The 23821-nt window shown below is 41.1% G+C and overlaps 2 protein-coding genes across 2 annotated transcripts; one reads left to right on the top strand and one right to left on the bottom strand.

Annotated features, from left to right (window-relative positions):
• Positions 1-4039: 4039 nt before the first annotated feature.
• Positions 4040-9032, top strand: syt5a (synaptotagmin Va; the record flags this gene model as incomplete). Its single annotated transcript, XM_083976675.1, has 9 exons — positions 4040-4199; positions 5171-5185; positions 6329-6510; positions 6759-6845; positions 7040-7207; positions 7305-7472; positions 7583-7700; positions 7804-7937; positions 8823-9032. The coding sequence occupies 9 exons, from the start codon at positions 4040-4042 to the stop codon at positions 9030-9032; spliced, it is 1242 nt and encodes a 413-aa protein (XP_083832801.1).
• Positions 9033-13284: 4252 nt separating this feature from the next.
• tnnt1 (troponin T type 1 (skeletal, slow)) lies at positions 13285-21656 on the bottom strand (the record flags this gene model as incomplete). Its single annotated transcript, XM_083976703.1, has 13 exons — positions 13285-13330; positions 13422-13462; positions 13558-13648; positions 14718-14827; positions 14915-15028; positions 15475-15552; positions 16260-16376; positions 16939-16999; positions 17102-17123; positions 17521-17541; positions 19983-20066; positions 20162-20175; positions 21631-21656. 13 exons carry the CDS (start codon positions 21654-21656, stop codon positions 13285-13287), a joined length of 825 nt encoding a protein of 274 aa, XP_083832829.1.
• Positions 21657-23821: the final 2165 nt, after the last annotated feature.

The raw sequence follows: 23821 nt of genomic DNA, 5'->3' as shown, positions 1-23821 counted from the left end.
ACCAGGGTAACACAGCTTGCCAACTAAATCAGATCTCATTATGGAAATATGATGTGTATGTGCCTCAGTGTACAGTATATGAGGAGGTATGTCAACATTTCAACTGGCAGGGAGGACAAATGACAGACAGAGGGCGAAGAAGACGAGGGGGAGGAGTGAAGGATGGAGAATGGGCGGGGAGAGGGGGCGGAGACCCAGTGAGGCAAACTGTCCTTAATTTGTTTAAGCTGAGGGATTTTTGGATTACCTTTGGCAATCAATCCTGTTACATCGCTGTGCAGCGACAGAGGGATGTCTAGTGTGGGTTGGGCCTGTGTGTGTGTGTGTGTGTGTGTGTGTGTGTGTGTGTGTGTGTGTGTGTGTGTGTGTGTGTGTGTGTGTGTGTGTGTGTGTGTGTGTGTGTGTGTGTGTGTGTGTGTGTGTGTGTGTGTGTGTGTTTAAATGTCAATGTGCCTCTGAGTGCACAACCGACAGGCTGAACTCCATACAGGGCACAAAAGTGCTTAACAGCAAGATATGATTACCACAGAGGGATATCATCTCATTTTATTGTTTTTTATTCCCCTCACAGTGATAGAGTGGGATTTGGCAGAGGATAAACCCAGCTTTTTATTTGCACTTTATTCCACTGAGGTACATTCACAGCATACCTCATCAAAAGTAAAAGCTGAAATCATCATTTTACTTTTATTATTACTCTTGGTTATTAGACTTGTGTGTTGGGAGACATTTTTACAACAGGAAAAGAACAGGTGTAAAGAATTAAACGAATGTTTGCTCACTTACTGCTTCAGTTTCAGGGTCCTGGTATAAGGTCATCGTCCCCATGCTTTGCTTTTCCTTTGGGTCAATGCCTGCAGTGCACAACAGTGATGACATTTCTCTTAGGCCATGTCTCTTTTACTCTCTCTGTTTGCGTGTCTGAGTGTGTGTATGTGTGTTTGTGGGCACATAAAATCAGGGGATTATTATGTACAAGCAATAGCAGCAGGGCTCAATTTTACTTCTTTTTTGACCAACTGTCATCATCATGAAAAGGATGCAGGGAGGACGACAGAAGAGGAAAAGAGAGAAAGGAATAAGACCAAAACATCAAGCTTTCAATATATGAAAAAGTTACTTTATGTCAGTAATATACTTGTGCACAGGCAGTTTTTGGTTTGGAGAGGACAGGCAGAGACTGAATTAAGACAAGCCCAAGGTCTAGACACAATGATGCAAAAAGGAATCCAGCTGAGTCGATGATTTGCTTCATGTCATGACTCTGCATTAAAGAACTCCTTTTATTGATATGGCCTAAAACTAAGCTTTTGTTGCCTGTGTTTTTCATTCATTCTGACTTGAGTGGACTTACATACACCTGTTTGTATTGACTGAGCAAAAAGTAGGCTACATTTAATTTGAAAAATACAGGCAGGATAGTGCATATTTACAGCTTGCAACTACCAGTATTGTAAAGTGATGGGAACTACTCCTGCTACTTAATACTAAGTCAACATTACCCAAAAAGGCAAGGCAATTTTATTTGTATAGCCCATTTTTACAAACAGTTTGTCTCAAAGGGCTTTACATTGCATCATAACAACATCCTCTGCCCTCACAGCCTCATATCCACTGAGGAGAAACTCCATAGAAAACCCTTTTAACAAAAAAAAAAAATGGAGAAACCTCAGGGTGAGCAACAGAGGAGGGATCCCTCACCTAGGACGTTCAGACGTGCAATAGATGTTGTATAAGAAAACAGTTTATAAAACATGGAAATAGTTAACAAGAGCTGGAAGACAGGGAGATAAAGCCATCTTAATGGGGAAAAAGCTATCCAGCCAGTTGAATGGCTGTTTTCTAGCCAGTTAGCTAATGAGCAAGCTTATCAAATCAAGTGTTAATAATGCATGCGTAATAATATAATGTAAACTATTTGTGAATGCTAATTGATTACATACTTAATTACTGACTCAAAATGTTGTATGAGTAGGATAGAATATGCTAGTGTGTGTGTGTACTACAACTGAGAAAAGCACTTGACTTTAATATTTACTTTGGGAGTGATTTGATTTTTTAAATAGCCTACAAAACATGATTAGCTAATCAAATATGATGCACTGTTACAGGTTTAAATCCCCAACAGCAAACTGTGAATTTGAAATTAGATAGATAGATAGATAGATAGATAGATAGATAGATAGATAGATAGATAGATAGATAGATAGATAGATAGATAGATAGATAGATAGATAGATAGATAGATAGATAGATAGATATAAATGCAAAAATACATATAAATATAGATAAATACGTCAGAAGTAAAAGACTAAAACTAGTTCATTGTTATTTAAAACAACAAGACATTGCACATAAGACTGAGCTATTGCACATTGAAGAGTTTTATGACGGCAGGGAGGAAAGGAAAGACTTCCTGTAGCGTTCAGTCTTAGATCTGGGTGGAATCAGCCTGCCACTGAAGCTGCTCTGCCCAAACACCTCCAGAGCATCAAGTGGGTCTGGGTGCATGTCATTGTTCATGATGGCGTTCATTCTTCTCAGCATCCTCACTTCAGCCACCTGCTCAACACAGTCCTGGGAGATACCCATGGTGGTGCTCGCCTTCACCTGCAGGAACAACATGCTGCTGGATTTTCACAGCAGTCAATAGTGTTAATGGAGAATTTTACTATTTAAAGGTCCCATATTATGAAGAACAGGTTTTTTTCTGGTCTCTACATATATAAACTGATCCTCCCTGAGCCTACCAACTCCTAGAATGAGGAAAGCAAACGGGTCCTGCATCGACTCTACAGCCCACTGACTGGTAAAACGGTGCTCATACAGGCTGTTCAGACTCAGCTCCTGTGGTGATGTCACGAAGGGAGTGAGCTAAAACACCTACCACGTCTATTTCTATGGCTGCATATCGACCAATTTTAAGTCTTAAAGTGGTAATAATCTTTGCCGTGTACAGTAACCATGTTACTTAAAGGTGCAGGCACAGAAACAGCTTGTTCTCAGTAGAGCTCATTTGAGCGACTTTTAGACAGCCGACATTCAGGACCACGGGTCAGTTTGGGGCAATACCATAGACTGTAAAAAGAATGGACGTAGCGTCCATGACGTCACCCATTGGTTCTGGGGAGTCGTTTTTGTGACTCAAATATGGTGGCCTGAACAGCGCCATGTTGGATTGGCCGGCCGAGAACCCGCCCACTGGCCTCGAAGCAGCCTGTCCACGGACCGCTCCGGACCTGTCACTCAACGTTTCCGCGCCCTAATTGGCCAGAGTTTTAACCTAATAACAGTAAAACGGTAGAGTTAAAAAAAAAAATTCACCCCCCTCAGAGTGTGTGCGGGGGTAGAAACTATTGATTGAAACAAAAAAACGTTCTGACACCAGGCTTTTAACATGTTTATTGAGGATGTAAAATCGGCGATTTTAACATGGGGGTCTATGGAGAATGCTCCCTTCTGGTACCAGCCCCCAGAGGAAGCCGAGGGGATTGCAGTTTTTTGAACGCGGAAGTGAGCTTCACTTCTCAGACCGACAACTGCCCCCTTAGGCAATACGTTTCGAATACAGTTTAGTTGGATGTCTAACAGCTGAGTGAAATTGAGTAAAAAGAGTATAATATGGGATCTTTAAATGTAAGTAAAGGACGTACCTGTACTTACTGTACTTCCCCACTGGAATTTCTCATTAAGATTTTGATACTGTAAACCCTTAACAAAATAAAAGCTCTCTTCCTTGATGAAGATGTTAGTTTTTGTTGTTAGTTGTTCTCTAGAACCCATGGAGTAAATGGGCAGGTGACAGGCAGGAGAGTGAGAGGATTAGTCGGATTACAGCCAGGTGAAAGGTCAAACTGGTTGTTTGAAAAGATTGGCTTGAAGCCAAATAAAGAAAAACAAGAAGAAATGTTTTCTGACAAGGAAGAGGTTAATATGTGGTTAACCTCAGGAGTTTAGTCTTCATATCAGTGGTCACCAAGTCTTGTTGAAAATGACTAAATCGACTGTTGTCTGCTCTCTTTGTTTTCACAGAGCAGCAATGCGATTGGTCAGCGTGGCGGGGCCGCGGCTCCGCAGGGCGGCCGAGGAGGAGGAGAAGGAACATGAACGCCCACCGCCCCCACCCTCCACCCACCACTCCACTCACCAGTTTGCTAGCATGAAGAACAAGTTCTTCAATGAGTTCACACACCTGCCAAGTAAGCAAACTCAAACAGATGTTTAATAATATACACAAACTACTGATTAAAGGAATAGTTCAACATTTTGGCAAATTGGCCCATTGCCATAATCCCTATAGTCATAGCAGTAGGTTCGTTACCTTTATTTGTCGGTGCAAGCTATTTTTAGAACGGCAGAGCAGAGCCGTTAGCTGCTCAGAGCTACGCTACGGAGGCTAATGGGATTTCTTGGTTTCCCTCATCAAACTCATCAAATACACAATCCAACAGCTCCAAAACGCTCTGGTGGACAAGTTGTGACCTGCACAATCACCACGCTATGAGATAATAACGTAACGTAACGAGACAAAATCGTTTTAGAGGTAAATTCAAAACAGTGTTGCCTTCAGGGACAGTTTTTCAACAAGCAGTCTCTGTATTTGCCTCGAAAACAACTCTGTCTCATAATGTTCCATTATTATCTCATAGTGTGGTGAATGTTCAGGTCACAACTTGTCCACCAGAGCGTTTTGGAGTTGTTGGATTGTGTATTTGATGAGTTTGATGAGGGAAACCAATAAACCCCATGAGCCTCCGTAGCGTAGCTCTGAGCAGCTCACGGCTGCGCTCGGCGGTTCTAAAAATAGCTTGCACCGACAAATAAAGGTAACAAACCTACTGCTATGACTATAGGGAGCTGGGCCAATTTGCCAAAATGTTGAACTATCCCCTTAAAGAGGATGCAAACACACCAGTGATGGACATGTGCATGCTCTGAATTCATTTAAATTGCCTGCCTGTGGAGCAACTCTTGCAACTCAGAAAATAACCTGATTAGTCTGAGAGCCTGTTAGAAACGAGATAAAACATCATGGTGTCTTTGTCTCAGCTGTTTCTAATCATACCATCATCTAACCATCCTTCAATCTCATTTTCATGTGTTGTGTTTCATTGTTTTTATTTTATGCTCTTTCATTTCTTCATGTGTCCACGCTGCTCTACTCTCCAAGATCATAAACTCAATAGTAAGTCCATCTCATATCTTGTACCATTCTGTTTTTTTTGCTTTTAAATAAGATATGCTGAGTCTCCTTAACAAGGATATGTCGTCAGGATGTGTGATGTTAAAGGAACCTGGTATAGTATTCATATGACATTACCAGTTGCGGCCAGTGATACAGAGGAATACCCTAGACAGGCATGCAGGCAGTTTTTGTTTCTGAGACCTGACCAAAGACAAGGGCAAGGTCTAGACACAATGATGCAAAAAACAAAAATCACAAATGCAGATGGGTGGAGATTGGAGTTTGAGGCTGTCAACCAAAAGGTTGGTGGTTCAAGCCCACCCCGGGACGTTTTACACTCAAGTAAACAGGGATATGTCACCGGGATGTGTTACGTAAAAGGAACTTGGTACAGTATTCATGTGACATTATCAGTTATCATGTGCTCAATGATATTACATCTAGACAGGCAGAAATTGCTCGATGATATGAAGGTATACCCTAGACATGCAGAAATTAACAGATAAAGTTGCTTTATGTCAGTAATATACTTGTGCACAGACAGTTTTTGGTTTGGAGAGGACAGGCAGAAACTGAGTTACGACAAGCCCAGGGTTAAGACAAGCCCAGGGTCTAGACACAATAATAAAATAATAATAAAAATCCAGCTGCAGAAGGGTGGAGATTGGTCTCTGTGGCGCAATCGGTTAGCGCGTTCGGCTGGTAAAGGTTAAAGGTTAAAGGTTAAAGGTTGGTGGTTCAAGCCCACCCAGGGACGTTTTACACTCAAGTTAACAGGGATATGTCACCAAGATACGTTATGCCAAAGGAACAGTATGGTATAGTATTCAAGAAACATTATCAGTTAACATGTGCTCAATGATATGAAGCGCGCTTGGCTGTTCGTAAAAGTTGTCAAGAGTGAAGTCTTTGTTCTGTCATGGTAGAGGAAAGTGGAAGGAACCTAGTGCAGAGTTCAAGAAACATTACCAGTTGTGACATGGTCAAAGGTGATTCAGTATACGTTGTACATTGGAGTTAGAGGCCAGGCCCACCCCATATGAACAACTTTCTGTGGCGCAATTGTTTAGTATCATGTTACTTTTCTGTCAGACTATCCTGCATCAACCTGCCTTTTTCCTTTTTTCTCACTATTATCTGCAGTGCCCATGTGGGCCGTGGGAGCAATCGTGGTAGTGGTCCTTGCCCTTGTTGCCTGCCTATGTTTCTGCATCTACAAGAAGTGCATCAACAAGGCCAAGAAGCCCAAGAAGGTCCGTGAAAGAAAGGGAGGAAGAGGTCGCAGAAAGAAGGACAAGGATGGAGAGGATGGAGATGACAAAAAGGTGGGAAAAAATTAAGCCAAGAGTGTCTATCACACCCTTTTATATAATAGTTCTACAGCACAGCACTTCCTTCAGGATCTGCACCAAACATTTAAAAAGTTCTCTATCTCATGCCATTTTCACTCCAGGTGTTGTTGTGATGGCTATTTATGGATCCTTTTGAAGCTAATATATTTGCTTTAATATTGAAACTATAGGGCCTTTTATATTGTCTGTTAACTGTACAAACCTTGCTGCATCTCTTCCAGGAGGGAGAGGATGGGGAGAAAGAGGAAGAGAAGGAGTCCTTGGGCAAACTGGAGTACTCACTGGATTACAACTTTACTGATAACCAGGTACGCATATCTGCAGATATTTTGGTAGACAACTCATCATCAACACCTCCTAAATACAGAAACTTAAGAATATTTTTAAGAATGAGGTTAATGACAGTGATCCTCTTTTCTATTCCATCCTAAAAAAACTGGTATAGCCTACTCTTATGATTTGCAACCCACATTAATCTCCTACTCCCCCCCTTGTCTTCCAGTTGATAGTGGGGATCCTCCAGGCCCAGGACCTCCCAGCTATGGACATTGGTGGGACCTCCGACCCTTATGTCAAAGTCTACATGCTGCCAGACAAGAAGAAGAAGTTTGAGACCAAAGTGCAACGCAAGAACCTTTGTCCTGTCTTCAACGAGACCTTTAATTTCAAGGTCCGTCCATGATGCCAAAAAAGAGTTGACACTTTTGATTATATTGTCATAATAACAGTTGCCTAATCTTTTAAAAATACTCTCCATACCTCTCCAGATTCCCTATAGTGAGCTGGGTGGACAGACTCTCGTGCTGCAGGTATTTGACTTTGACCGTTTTGGTAAACACGACGTCATCGGCGAGATCAAGATCGCCATGAACAGCATAGACCTCGGACAGCCAATACACGAATGGAAAGACCTGGTTGGAGGAGAGAAGGAGGAGGTGGATGAGTTTTTTTTGTCATCTACTGAATCATAGTATACAGTGAATATTACAAGCGAAGCACTGTACGAAATGATGGCTCATCTATGTTTGTGTTGTTTCATTAACAGCAAGAGAAGCTGGGCGATATCTGTATTTCCCTTCGTTATGTCCCCACGGCCGGTAAGCTGACAGTGAACATCATGGAAGCCAAGAACCTGAAAAAGATGGATGTCGGAGGACTGTCAGGTGAACAAACCTACACACATACCTAAACACTAAAACACTGAGACTGGCAATCGACGGCATGTATGGTACTCTACTGGTCTGATACCACATCCCTGTGTCTCAGATCCCTTCGTTAAGGTGGTGCTGCAGCACAACGGGAAGCGACTGAAGAAGAAGAAGACATCGGTTAAACAAAACACTCTGAATCCTTACTTCAATGAGAGCTTCAGTTTTGAGATCCCTTTCTCCCAGATCCAGGTTTGTGCATTTCCTTTTACACAAGGAGCTGAACTGAAAGGTTCTGGGAAATATCTTGATGCATCACCGCTTTTTCTTATTTTCATAGAGAGTAGACATGCCCATCAGTTATCCATTAACACAAAGTTTCCCAATTTAATTTTCATTGTCTGTTTTGTTGTTCTGTACCTGTTAGTGTAATTAAAGGTCCAGTGTGTAAAATAAGGTGTAACCAGTGACATCTAGCATTCTGATTATATTATTTATCTATTAAATAATTCTATTGTTTATTTATGAACGTGAAACTCTTGAAACCTCGCTCTCTGGTTGGCTGGACCCTTAGACCCTTGCTATCCACCTTTTTCCGAACGTCAAAAACATAAGCCAGTTTTGCTCTTCCGGTGGAATTTTATGTTTAGGTTTCCATGGTTTCTGTAGTCGCGGTAAATGCATGGATTTTTTTTTTCAATGAAAATCTATGAAATGCATGGATCATCACACCAGCTTTTTAACAATGGATATCACATAAATTGACATCTGTGTTAAAAGCCAGCGTTAATAGATCCATGAGTTTACCGCAACTATGACAACGACCGAAAACCATGGAAACGTAAACGTACAATTCCACCGGAAATGCAAAACCGGCTTCCGGTTTTGACCATAGATGACGTTCGGAAACTTGTGGATATGTAGCCTATATATAAAAGAAGAATTATAAGGCTATGAAAACCCAACAGATTTTTTTTTATAGCGATTCTACACTTATACAAATATATTCATTGGTAGTATATTCAGATTTTGCCAATAAACCTTGACAGATATTACACACTGGACCTTTAACAATTTGCATACATACAGAAGAGCTGGGTCTAACTACGTCTTCTTCTCTGTCCTTTCCACACACAGAAAATCCAGGTGCTGATCACCGTGTACGACTACGACAAGCTAGGCAGCAACGACGCCATCGGCAAATGCTGGATCGGCTACGGTGCCTCAGGCGTCGGGCTCCGCCACTGGTCAGACATGCTGGCCAACCCCAGGCGTCCCGTTGCCCAGTGGCACACTCTGCTGCCTGAGGAGGAGTTGGACGCTGCTCTGAAGGCCCCTATTCGCTAAACACACTCACAATGCACATATGTAAACAGCACCACCTGCACAGGAGGGGGGGGGGGGGGGGGGGGGGTTCTCTGTATTTGTAACATTGTTGGTTTTATAAAATGACCTTGAGCTTGAATAGGAATCCTTAACACCAGCACTCATTTTGTAATATTTAATTTCATTTTGGGATCTTAATGTGGGCTTTATATTGTGTTGAATGCATCCCATAGATTGCATATGAATACATTATGATAAATTATAATGTGCACTTGCAGCACACGCACATTTACACAGTTGTTTGTGTATTGGCTCATACATATTCTACACATTTAATGGACCAGTTAAGTGACTGAGAATAAAAAGGGTACTTCACATGTATCTCACAAAATTGCCAGACTCACTTGCCAAGCATTCAGATGCTTACATCTCCTCCCTGGACTTTGGGGCCTCCATACTCCGGACTCTGGGCTGACGGCAGTGTTGTCAAATTAATTTTAATACTGTGATATGTCTAGAGCAAGTGAGAATCAGTAGCCACTGTTTCACTATAATGATTCCAAAACTAAACCCCCCCTTCCTCTCGTAGGCTAATGGTTTTGTATCAGTTTACTTTGGAGACTCTCAAAAAACAGCTGACCTACAAGGCGAGGAGGGTCACATGACCAACAGCTCAGTCCAGCTAGCATGACCTCATGTGAGCTAGAGCCCGTTAACTAGCCTGCTGTCAGCTGTTTGTAAGGTGATATGTTGGTGCAAAATTTGAATTAATTTGAAAATAAATAAATAAAACATAAAATCATGGACACAACTCAGCAGGAACTGATAACTGGAAATTGATTAGTAAGTTTATTGTCCAACAATTTCTAAGGCGTTTAGCTGTGCTCATCTGGTATTTCTCTTGATATTGAGAGCAGAGGTGATGGAAGTAATTTATTTTCAAGCATAAATATTCATAAATCTGGATCTTTTCTTAAGTTTGAACTCACTTTTAAATTAATTATAGTAGTATCCTCTTGTACTGCTAAATCAAGGATATAGGGCTGAATGAATAATGTGGCAGGTTGCAGCTCACAGTACAGGATCATGCTAGTTCTTGGCTTTGGTCGTCATGTGAACCTCAAACTCCTCTTAACTTCCTCCACCAGTTGTAATTGTGAGTAATGCTGGAAGGTCCGGCTCAGTTTGCACTTGGACAGAAGAAGTGCTCATCTTTGGTTCTTGTGAAGCAGACCAGCAGATGTCACACTCATGCTTTATAGACCTAACTATACAGATGGTGGTGTTAGAATCCCTGTGAGGAAGAAGATAGAAACACTTTGTATTTTTGTCTACTGCTGTGAATATTCTGTATTTTCCTTCTTCCTCAGATCTTCCTCTTGTTTACTCTGAAAACCCCTTTGTCTTCCAAACAATCCCATCTCAAATTTCCCCCATGAAATTTGTTGCATTTAGTTACATGTTTTTACTAATCGTTGTTCTGTCTCTTTGTGGCTCCCTCTGTGCTCGTGATTGAATGAGACCAGATCCTGCTTGGAGTGAATGAGCAAATTGATGTGTATGTGTGTGTGTGTGTGTGTGTGTGCACAGTGTATCATAAAAATGGAAATCTGTTTGTGGTTTCTCTTTCGATACTATGTGACTGCGAAACAACTAGCTGAATAAATAAAATGTTTCCTAACAATGACAGATGGCTTGGTGGATGATGGATGGATGGATTTGGACACACGCTATAAAACTGTCATGTGTGAGAATGATATCCTTTTATTTACCCACAAGCAGGACGTCGCACACACTCACACCATTAGTAAAGAAAGGAGAAAGCATCTTTGGGGTGAAATGCCACAGTCTCTGAAGAATTCAATATATTTCATATCATGCTTCAGAGTGGGATTATTCCCTCTAATACAATAAGTGGTTGTGTTAACCTTGCAATCAGACAAAATAATCGCTCAGTGTAATTTCTGAGGGTAACTAATCCTGCACCTTGTCATTATTGCTGCTGTTTGTCCCAATAATCTAATTATGAATATTGAGGCTTTTATTCTGGACAACCTGCGAAGCCTCCACTGATACATTTGATTTTAGTGAGGTAAGCATGCAAATGTGTGTGTGTGTGTGTGTGTGTCCTGATTGAATGCAACGAGTAAAAGACTGGATTAACAGTGTGTCCTCTTTAGTCCTTGTCTCACGCAGTGAGCCAAACATGTGAGGCAGGAATTAGAGAGAGAAGGGAGGGAGAGAGAGGGGTGGTGGTTAGGAGGGGGCACACAGGGAACATCATTACTACAGACAGAACAGGAGAGAAGAAGAAACAGCAAAGAAGGAAAAGGCTGGTTCCCGAAATAAATTTAAAAAAAAAAGAAAAAAAGACGGATAAGTAAATAAAATTTGGCATAAAAAATAAATTTTCAAAAGTACTTTTAAAAAAGTAAATCTAATTGAGAAATAAACATAGGTTGTTAAAATAAATACTAACCATATAGCTATAGGTATTAGGTTATCATACTAATAGCTACAGTTAAGTGTGAGCTTGTTACAGCAGTTGCAGGCTTTCTTACTTCCTCTGGGTGGAGTGATGTACCAGTGCATCCACTGAAACCTCTGGACTCATGCCGCCCCTCCTTCAGCCACAACCCTCCTGGGCTCCATGGCAGCTTTGCATTTGTACAAATAATGTCCCATTCACTCCCCCTGAGTCTGTTAGTGTCATTAATTAACATTCTAAATAGTGAGGCAGCTGGGATGGACAGTGACTGTACTATCAGCAAAAAAGACTTGGGTAACACTTTACAATAAGGGTCCCTTAATTAACATTAGCTAGTACATTTATTAAGCATTAATATATAAACTAATGTATTAATTAATGCAGAGTAATGCATACATAATGATAACTAATTACATTATTCAACTTTTATTAATTTATTAAAGCAGAAGTGAGTGATATATTTGTGTTAATATAAGTCTTAAATAGTTATATCTTCCGACAGCAATCACTTACATAGAGTGTTTGGACTGAAACACGGGTCTCTCAGTCCCTCTGCTCTGCTCTGAGCCGAAGAGAAAACATTTATCGTATCCTACAGTTTTTATCCAATGAGGAGAGAGAACGGCATGCAGGGCTGTGTGTGCAGCCAAGGAACGCCGTGAATGTGGTGACGTAGGGACGAGGACTGTTATGGTGCGTTCAAGGAAACTCGTATTTTTCCGACCGTGAAGTGGTACCAGTTCGATCTGGTACGAGTTCACCGGTCGGAAGTTACGAGTGGCCGTTATAGTGACTTTCACCGGTAAAACAGGTCGGAAAAACACGAGTGGGTTGCCTGAAACGCTACAAAGTCGTAAGTTGTGACTTGAAGCTGTAATTTACGATTTCAAAAGCCTGCCTGGAACGCAGCATTAGCGAAAATGACCGGACCACTCACTTCTGCTTTAACTAACTTTGAGTAGTAAACATTAATTAACTGCTTACTAATAGGCTACATTAAAGGGACAACGAGGAGTTTCTATTTGGTTATAAAAAAGTCTCCCGTTAATGTGGATGAATCTACACTACCCACACTACCCATTTTCGATAAATATATCGTTTTGTCTCTACTGTTATTTTGTTATTATTAGTGGTGGCGGAGATGCTGGGCGAGCCGACCAGCGTTTCTTTACTTTCGGTTTCGTGGCGAGTCATGAGAATAACGCCGCCGAATCGCCGTTTATGGTCGGAACTACGACGGTATCTGATCGTCTTCGAACCTCTGACTTTAATTCTTGATGAATGAAAACATGAGTCTGTCTTGCGCCGGTCAAAGAATTTCAAAGTGTTGAAATCAGCAACACAAGCACCAAGCACAGATGTTAAAAAAAAAGACCATCGGGACGGTGCAGCTTTTGAATAAATGATTGTAAGACACAATGTAAATCTCTGAAAGTGGCTGTTAAGCAAAAGTAAAAGGACATGACCTCAGTGTTATTTGAAGGATGCTGCTCTGCACAAACATAATGTCCTTTCCTCGCTACTCACCAGGGGGTTGTCTGAAAAAATCTTGTTTCTTGTTTTTCTGCTAAAAATGAAACGTAACAAAACCACCACCGAGCTGGGTGCACGTCTTTTTTATTATCAATACATCTTATCAAGAAACAGTCAATATCTTTCATACATATCGGCAGTGGCTCCATCACTAGAAGACTGAGGAGGCTAGGTGTCAGTCCTCCATATTCTTACTCTCATTTTTCCTTATCAGTGTGTTTTTGTTTTCTCTTCTTTTGTACTTTTCCAGCATTACTTCCAGCGACCACCAACCTTCCCTTTGCCATGGACCTTTTTACTGTGGGAGGAAGAGAAGGGGTGTTGAAACACATAAACATGGGATATGATAATAGGAGGACATCATATTTTGCTTTAAAGCAGCTACTCACAACTTCTGAGCATGTTGGATTCTGTTCAGCAGCACAATGATCTGAGGGAGGCAAACCAGAGATCAGAGGTAAAAATGAAATCATCACGTATGGTGACTATAAGAGGACATTTCAATACTGACAGTCTCAGTTGTACCTCATATCTCTGGTGTTTCATGTGCTCCATGAAGTCAAACTTCTCAGACTCAAGTTGGTAGATCCAGTTCCACATCTCCTGGGCCCGTTGCCTTGGAAACACAACGACAATTGATGATAGATGCAGGCAGAAAACTACTTGAGCTACTGTTTGCTCAGCTTCATGCTATTAGCTGTTAGCTTCATGCTATTTTGTTTTCAAAGCTTTGGGGTGAATTTTTAAGCTAAAGCTTGTTAAAGGCTCATACATGTAGCCTTATGGTTATATACGTACATGATACTAGTGTGTACTTCTGTGACCTGCCCTGAGTGGGTTTCGAACCTGGGTCTCCCGCACCGGGAGTGACAATGCTAGCCGTTTTGCCAAGAGGTCAATGACCACTTGGCAAGGGGGTTAGCACGTCTTTTATGGGTGAGTGAGTTTAACTTCAGTACCGCTAACCGCCACACGTCGTCACTTCTCCTTACTGGTACCTCGTGACTGTGACTATACCCGTGGACCTCCGTTACACTAGGCTACTTTACATGGAAATAAACAAACATTACAACAAGTTTGACTGGGTTTATGGGACTGTAAACTCCCTCAAATCCAATAAAGATAACTCAACAACACTGTTTCACTCCTTACACATGCTTACTTTTGGTTTTGGAGTTCGCAAAAAACCCCAGACTACCCAAAGTCTTTAGACACTCAATATTGCATGTGCTATGACACCTGGCTCCGCAACTAACTGCTGGCTAATCCAAAAATGAGGTATAATTTTAACTGTTGGAGTCTGATGGAGCCAGACTCCAGTGTCACGACAAACGTGTTGCATCTGTGTTGGCTTCATTTTTCAGGTTGTCACATGTCGTGACACAATTAGTTAAACATCTTATAATACAGAGGGAAAAGTTCTTCTTTTTATTTATAGCTTATCATGCTATTATTTTACTGGTCTGACCCACTTGAGATCTAATTGTGCTGTTTGTGGCCCCTGAACTAAAATGAGTTTGACACCCCTGCTGTAGAGGGTTTAGATATCTCAGGACGCTCAATACTCTATTTCAAATCCATATTTTCTATAAATCTATATATGCATTAGGTCAATCAACTTTCAGGTTATCAACAGTAACACCCAGTTTAAAGCTGTAACAGTGTAACAAATGGAGGAGACTCACTTGAGGGCATCCTCCCTCATATTGTCAGTGGCTAACGGCTGCCGTCTGTCAGTCAGTGTCTTCTTTTTGATCTCTTTGCCTGTCATACGTTTGCCCTTCCTCGACTCAGCCTGGGACAGAACATACAAAGTCATCCTCTGTGTCATCATCTCCTCATTATCATTATCACTACTGAAAATTAGCAGCCGTCATATGACCTTGGCCAGGAAGCCTCCAAAGTTTGCTCCCATGTTTGACAGGACTTTCTTCTTCTTCAAGTCATCGTCAGCCTTCCTCTTGGCCTCCTCTTCCTCTTTTCTGTGGCGCTCCTCCTGGGAATGGAAAAAGGATGCAGTGATAAAGGAGCCAGAAAAACATTGCATGCTTTATTATATTTTTGAGATGCATGAGATTTCATGCTGTGCTGTAGGGCTGAATGATATGCCAAAACAAAAACTAAAAATCTGCAATTATTTTCATTATTTTTCTTAATGGTATATTTTTCATAACAATTTCACTGTAAAATTCAAAATGCTGGGATAAGTACCAAACAATGTTCCCTTACGTCTGGAGAATATTATCTGTAGGCCAGGGTATCTCTGTAGCACCACAATGTTTCATTTCATTTTTCGTGAATGTCGTGACACAAAAAACAAAACTGGTGTGTGTGTGTGTGTGTGTGTGTGTGTGTGTGTGTGTGTGTGTGTGTGTGTGTGTGTGTGTTTGTGTGTGTGTGTGTTTGTGTGTGTGTGTGTGTGTGTGTGTGTGTGTGTATTACCGCAATCCTGTTCTGTCTGTCCTTCTCCTTCTCAGCTCTGACCCTCTGAATCTCAGCTCTCTCTGACCGTCGGTGCTCCTGATAGAAATAAAAAACAAAAGACACAATTTGAATGCAATAACACACTAAGTATGTCTTAATGATAGTAAAAGTACAGCACTCATAAAGACAACTTAAAGCAGAAGTGAGTGATCCGGTCGTTTTCGCTAATGCTGCGTTCCAGGCAGGCTTTTGAAATCCTAAATTACAGCTTCAAGTCACAACTTACGACTTTGTAGCGTTCCAGGCAACCCACTCGTGTTTTTCCGACCTGTTTTACCGGTGAAAGTCACTATAACGGCCACTCGTAACTTCCGACCGGTGAACTCGTACCAGATCGAACTGGTACCACTTCACGGTCGGAAAAATACGAGTTTCCTTGAACGCACCATAACAGTCCTCGTCGCTACGTCACCACATTCACGGCGTTCCTTGGCTGCACACACAGCCCTGCATGCCGTTCTCTCTCCTCATTGGATAAAAACTGTAGGATACGATAAATGTTTTCTCTTCGGCTCAGAGCAGAGCAGAGGGACTGACAGACCCGTGTTTCAGACCAAACACTCTATGTAAGTGATTGCTGTCGGAAGATATAACTATTTAAGACTTATATTAACACAAATATATCACTCACTTCTGCTTTAAGTGAATGTAGAGGATCTGGAGCATGACTTCACATTTATGTTTCTATGTTGTTCAATAACATGGTGTTAGGTAGCAGTGTCAGAGGATCAGATTGAGCTTACAATTCGGTCTTTGAGGCCAATGAGTTCCTCCTCATCCTTCTTCCTCTGCTCAAAGTGGCAATCGATCAGAGAATGCAGCTCCAGTAAGTCTTTCTCCATACGCTTCCTGTGGATGTCCTGTTGGAAAAAGACAGGGTTACTGTCCATGTGGGCAACACAGAACTGGTCAGGTACGGCTCAGTTGAAGCACAGAAGAGTTTCATTTAGTTGTTACACAGCGATATATGTGAGTGTCTTCAACATAGAAATGATCATTTACATGATTGTATTTTCTGAAAATACAATGTGAGAGAATTAGTGCACAACACAGAAATGGTCTAAGTATTGATCCCTGCAGAACACCATATCTGTGTGTCATCAGGCAAACGCTAGTCTCCTTGATACCAGGTTTAATGTCCTGATGTCTTGGTCCACAGTGTAAGACACTAAGGTCTAATGGTAAGACCTGGTCACAGAGGTCAGGCTCCACTGCCCAGTTTCAGTAAACTTGATCTGAACCCAGACTGAAATTGATCAAGTACAGTGCTACTGGACAGAAAACAAAAACTTGACTTCTGGTTTACTTTTCCCAGCTTAGCGAATCTTGAGTGTTGACAGTTTGTCTGCAAGACACTGACAGATGTTGTTGTTCCCTGATGCTGCGTCAAAGTTATAAAAAAAAAAGACTTTCATGACTTACATCGAAATCCACCCTATCTCCCTCAGGAATCTTTGGAGGGGCAAGTTGTGGCACCATAGGCCTGAGGGAATAATTGAAAGATCAAAATAAGATAAGGCCACTGTGGCATTTTGGACTGAGAAAACATGAAAAGTGTGAGAACTAATACAGTAAGTGAACATACTTAGGCTTGGGGCGCTCCTCTTCTGTTGGTGAAAGAGAGAAGTATTAGCAAAAAAGTTGACAGTTGATATAGAAAAAAAATGTGTTCCTTCATATATGTGAAAGGACAACTGTGTTATTGAAACTATTAATGTGACTGACAGCACTGCAAGCTTGGGACTGAGAAAGGAAAAAGGCAACATGAAATAAAACACTTGTTAGTAATGAAATCACATTTCAAATATTTGCTTTGCTGCTCATAGTCTGGAAGGTATGGTAGTTTAATTATGTAGGAGACTGATCACTCATCATACCCTTTTAATATGTTAGATTATATTAATTTGGGGAAGAAATATTTCAGTCAACCAATGTGGATCTGAGCTTGAGGAGAAAATGGTGGGTTTTACAGTTCAGAGGATCACACTAACACCTGTTTCTCACCTTCCTCCTGGGCATCTTGATCTGAGGTACCCGCCACATTAAGACACAATGGATGATGGCGGGACAGTGTAGCACATGGAGCATGGAAGGAGCCATTAATGATGGGTGAAAAGTACAAATGATGAGAGCGAGGAAATAGAACATGTAAGGTGAATGAGAGGGAGCAAGGAAGAAAGGATGAGGAATGGACGGTAGGAAGGAAGAAGGAAGGAAGGAGAATAAAATAGATACAGAAGGAAGAGATGGAAGTATAAAGAAACAAAAGAAGGGATAACAAAACAAAGGAGATCAAGAAAGTGGAAAAAATGGGAAAACAGTGAAAAATGAACAATCGGGAAAAAAGTATGTGTAGAGGAGGGGGAGGGGAGGGGAGGAGGTGTGGAGTGATTGACAGAAGACGCAAGTTAACATTTGATGTGACATGTTCAGCAAGCTTAAAGAAATAGTTCAACATTTTGAAAAATACACTCTTCTACTTTCCTTCCAATGTGAGGATCAATACCATCTTTCATCTGCATGATAATAACAAATAAAAGCACCCAGCAGTCAGTTAGCTTAGCACAAAATGGAAATGGATTTACTGTGGAAACGAGGTAACAACATGAACACATCAAGACCCCCTCGAAAACGAGACGGCTGCTCATCTTAAGGGGCTATCCATAAATAAATCTGAATTTGAAATAACACAGCTTTAAATGTGGTGGTGGTTTCCCCATTTGAAGTTTCTATGCAAAGCTAAGCTAATCGGTAGTACTGCTGTAGTTTAACATCCATACAGACATGAGAGTGGCATGATCTGGCATCAATCTGCTCTTTTAACTCTTGACAGGAAATCAGTGCATTTTCAAAAATGTTAAACTGTTGCTTTAAAACTATCATTTCCCATCATGCAGTGTTAGCCTCACTTATCAGTGGCAAAATGTGCCACCCAATGTGGCTCTTGGGAAATGTAGCTTTTTTTTGAACGTTTTATTATTACATAATTCACATATGAATCATCTTCTTGGTTGAGTTTTATTCACAAATGTTTTTCTGAGTCAAAATTAATGATACTGCTGAAGAAAAATAACAACAAACTATAGCCTTCTGAGAAGAGAGGTGTGGCCACCCGCTAAGGTCATAGGTCAAAGGCCAAATCTAATCTTTCAGTTAACGTGTGCTCCTAGGTTATGATTATATATTGAAATCCTCAGAGAACATTTGGTAGAAGTAAAACTCACATCAGGTATGTGCATGTGTATAATAATGAATGTCAGAATACAGTGGTTGCAGCTATACAAATGAATTGTACAAGCAAAATTATGTTTATGATCTTGGTCAAATCAGACTTCACTGGATCAGTTCTGTCCAAAAACCTATACAACCTATAAACCTACAACTTGTACATGGATTACAGGCTTAGAGAAGGGAATTGTGGCACTGGTCACAAGTTTAATAGAACAATTAAAAAATATAATACAATCTCAAGACAATCTAATATCTTAAAATGCATGAATTGGCCAAGCAGAAAATAGATCACAATGACTGGTACCATGATAACTAATAATATTTTTTTTGGCCACTTGGTGGGAGCAGAACAAACTCTAAAGCACATGAACAAACAGTAATGTCCTAGCAGGTGTTTAGTCTTTAGGACTATTCAGTCTGTATCCTGAGGGAAGCTTCTGATGCCTTAGCCACTAAATGTTCCACTATGTTTACCAGTTGATTGTTTAACTTTTCTGTGTGGTCTTGGATAAATAGGTGGACAAGGAGCTTACTGTAAATAGAGCTGAAAATAGTTGCCTGTTTGTTGATAAGGGCAGTCCGTTGATTTTAAAATTAAATAATTAAAGTGGACAAGATCATAAACACATTTGATTTCTTAGATCTTTACAACACTGGCTGCAACAACAGGCAATGAGAAATGCAGTCAAATGTTCACAAGGCGTGATCAACATGGCAATGAAAATATGCTTAGACATGACATATGTTTATCTTTCCATATGTGTGGCTAATGATGAGGTTCACCATGTAGATTTAGTGGTAAAATACAATGCAGGTAAGAACATGGGTGTGTTTAAGGAGCAAATACTCTCTTGTCTTCTCTCTAACAAAAACATCAACAAAAGTCCCACCTGCATTGGATTTTAAGACTGACATCTTAAAAATGTGACCCATGATAACCTTACCTTGGTACTCTTGCTGCTCTGATAACCCCAACCAGCAGTGTCAGCCAATGGAAAAGCAGGATAGAGGGGGGAGTTGATAGGTCAGAGTTAGTACAGTGGCATCCATATCTCACACACTTATGAAGGAGGAGGCGGAGTTTCCTCAACAGTGAAAGACACGTCAACCATAACTGCAACAGCTTCGGTCACTCTCACTGTTAACATTTCTTTCATCACGACATTAACATGTTTCATCCCAGGACTTGTGACTTGTTTGTGAGCTTTGCACTTTTCAAGTCCTCCTGACTTTACCTTCTCCATCCTCCTCCACCTCCACATGCTGAGTCTCCTCCTCCTCCTCCACCTCGGGCTCTGCCTCCTGCTCCTCTTCAGCCTCTGGAAGAAACCAAGAGAAATGAATATAGTCTCATCATGTCTCATATCAATCTTCATACACTGTGACAGATATCAACACTTCCGAGCAAACTTACCCTCTGTCTGCTCCCTGGAGAGACAATGAGATGAAAGGAATACAGAAACACATTGTTTATCAGTTAACATCGCAGTTGATGTGTTTACTATGGAATCAGGGCCGGCCCTAGCATTTTGGTGGCCCTAAACAAGATTTTTGTTTGTGGCCCACTTTAAGCGCAAACACCAAATCACATAGACTGCTTAAAACTGAATACAGACATGTTTGATAGACAGATGTCTAATCTTCCGCTCTAAGTACACTGAGGCAAATTTATCCTAGAACACTGTATAAAGAAATAATTTAGGCCAAATTTTCTGAAAAATTTCAAATCCCTTGTGAAAACACTCCTTCAGTCATGAGAACAAACTCTTTTGGTGCTTGAAATAGGATATGAATACAGTAATAGATAAGTGTAGAAAACAAGTCTAAAATGAAATTTTGTAAAATCGCCTTTTGAGCATAAATGTTGTCATTCTGGCATTCTATTTTCACCAAATGTCTTAAATGTGAGATAAAAGAAGCTGAATATTGACTTCAAAGCTTCATCAGATTTTTTTAAATAAGAAATTAAAACAAAAATATTTACTAAATAAATGGAATTGTTGTGCAATGAAATAAATAAATGGAAAACACACAATTTACATTGTTCATATAATGTGTGTTGTCACTGTGTCTGTGCTGTGTGAAAGGTTAAAAAAAAAAAAAGTGTAGAGCTCAACAGGTCTGTATACAAAGCTGGAGCTGAGTTTAAGTCTGAACTTTCTCATATATATATATATTTTTTTTTAATAATCATGCTCATCAGATGAGTCAAAACTTTCAGCGTCTGAAGCACCGTCATCACTGATTCTCTTTCTCTCCTAACGATTCTGCGGGTTTGAAGCTTCACCGTTGTTTTAATTGACAGGTTCGGTCTCCTCTGCCGTCTCTCTCCATGCCAGCCGCTGTAGGTAAACCATGGAGCTAAAACTGTGATAGGAAGGACCTTAGTGATCCCAGAGTGCCAATTGGTTGGCCGAAGTTGACTGACAGGCGATTCAGCCAATCACGTATGCTCAAGTTGACGGACAACGGATTCAACCAATTACGCACAGTGAGAGGGGACGATGCGTGCACTATGCTCTGTTATTGGCTCTCAAACCCTGGCTGTGAATAACGTAGGTCATCGAGGGCGGGTGTATTTGAAAGAGGAGAGCCGTCCCTTGGTCACGGGAGCAGTTAAACCGCGTTTCTACGGCGTAAAATGACCGAAATATAAACAAAAACATATCAAGACCGTTGCGTAAACGGGCGCGCCGACCGCAGTGTTAAAATGACTTGAATTGAACCCCAGTAGTAGTACCTTTCTGATCATGTGGCCCCACCTGACGGCTGAGGCCCTAAACAACCGCATAGAGTGTTTATGCCAGGGGCCGGCCCTGTATGGAATGAACAGATGACAAGTGACTTCACATGACAAACAGTGATATATGCTGCTCTACTCACTCGTATTCCTCTTCTATATCTGACATGGCTGCAACAAAGAAACACATCACAATCTAATCAGGAAGATAGTGAATGAGCTACTGAGGCACAAGAAACCAAACAAGAGAGGATTTATTTTTAATTGACCCAGCAGGTTGATAGATTGATTTAAAAGAAGCCTCAACAAGTACCAGTAATCATATTGCTGAAGCAATTAGTCAATTAATTGGTATGAAACATGAATAAAATGAAAATGCAGACAACATTAACTGTTTCCAACTTTTGAATATAGATTGTACATACATGTGTTTTCCTTAGATCTATATCAAATCGGTTGTCAGATGTCAACGAAACGTTGTCAATTAATAAAAAATTGGGAGCTTTATTTAGCAGTGTGCAGACATTTTTTCTTTTTCTTCTACTACTTTTTTTGTCCTGCACCTGCCTACTAGTTGGATGTGTGTGCACTTTCCTCCTTTGCAAATACCTGATAATGGCATCAGCTGTATGTTGAATGGTAATTAGCTAATGTTAGCATGTTGATATTATGGTTGACATACTATAATCAGATGGCGAACATAGAAAATATTATACCAGCTGTTAAAGGGGACATATTATGGAAATATCACTTTTTGAAGGCTCTTTAAAGGGACATTGTGTAACTTCTCCTGTTATCTATTCACCAAAATTGATTATTTCGTTCAAAAGTATGTTTTTCATTGATCAGTAACCCCCCCCATCAACAAACTGAAGTGTTCCTTTCAGCTCTGAATGAGCCGTTCATATCATTCAAAGCTCTGTGCTGGCTGCCATGTCGTGTCGCCATGTTTTTACGTTCAGTGGCAGCGTGACGGTAGGAAACCACGGAAACTCAGCGGAGACACCGGAGCTGTCGGCTCAGGTCGAGGTGGCGTCTGTGAAAAGTCACCATGGTAACGCAGTGAGGAGGAATGGAGCGTTACACTGATGCTGCATTCACCTGCAGACGGGCAGACGGCCGTCGGTAACAAACCAGATGTCATTTTAGTCACAGAAGTCGAGAGAAAGCCGGTAAAACGTGGGTCAAGTAAACAATACGACATCGCCATGACAACATATTGTCACGTGTATTGTTTTGCCTCGTGCTGACGGACCACTTGTTTACATAGAGGCTTGTTTATGCCGTTACGTGCAGCGGCTGTCGTCCGTCTGCCGTCTGCCCAATTTCACATGAATGCAGCATGAAAAATACACTGAGTTGCTTGTGATATACAACCGCAACGCTAGATGGGAGTAATTCCTACACAATGAACCTTTAACCCTTTAGGCGCCAGAGTTTATGAGAAACAAGTGAATGAACATGAGAAATTGTTCCGAAAAAAATTAAGTAAGTCTATATTTCAAGCTTGTTTGTAACGGAAGCTCCTCTTCCTGGTCCGTCCAAATCTTGCGCGATTTGCGCCGGCGTCAGTAATCGCACTCATGTTGGGGCTTCAATACAAGGCGGACATTACAGACGAGCTGTGTGGAGGTATTTGGATGGTTTTTGGTGTGTCACGGAGGACTCTGAAACTTCTCCCAGCCCTTAGTCGACATGAGGGTGAGTAGATAATGAGTGAAATTTTAATTTTGGGTGAACTATCCCTTTAAGTTTGAATTTCAAGATTTCACAAGGCTGTAGCTTGTAAGTGGTGAGATGTAAGTCTATGGTGTAAATGAGAAAAATATTCATAATGACCTGAGGTTTGTGGGAGTACATTTACTCATCTAATTTGCATATTGTGACGACACCAGGTGGCAGCCACATTGGATTACGTGACTTTCAGTAAAACTGAATTTGGAAAATTTTTACACAGAAAAAATATTGCTACTGTCATCTCATCCTCAAAACAAAGGAACAGGAGTCTGATTGGAGTACATTTACAGTCTGCCACACGGGAGGGGGAGGGAGGGGCAGGGGCCGGGAGCCGACCCGTGCCGCGGCCTCCTCGCCCGCTCTCTAGAAGGGGTGGGGCGGGGCAAGCAGTGGTTCATTTGCATTTAAAGGGACAGGCTCTGAAACCAGCTGTTCTGAACAGGGCTGGAGAGGATGAAAAGAGCTGTGATGTTTGATCCTTGAGGTATTTTGACAAAAGCATGTCACAGATATGTCACCTGGGATCTATTTTAATTTGTGGAAAGGGGGCATAATAGTATGTCTCCTTTAAACATTTACATTGTCATTGAAGTTTTA

The sequence above is a fragment of the Trachurus trachurus genome (assembly GCF_905171665.1).
Source record: "Trachurus trachurus genome assembly, chromosome: 8".
In the NCBI taxonomy this organism is placed as follows: Eukaryota; Metazoa; Chordata; class Actinopteri; order Carangiformes; family Carangidae; genus Trachurus; species Trachurus trachurus.
The sequence above is the reverse complement of the archived record's forward strand: the minus strand, read 5'-3'. Positions and strand labels throughout refer to the sequence as shown.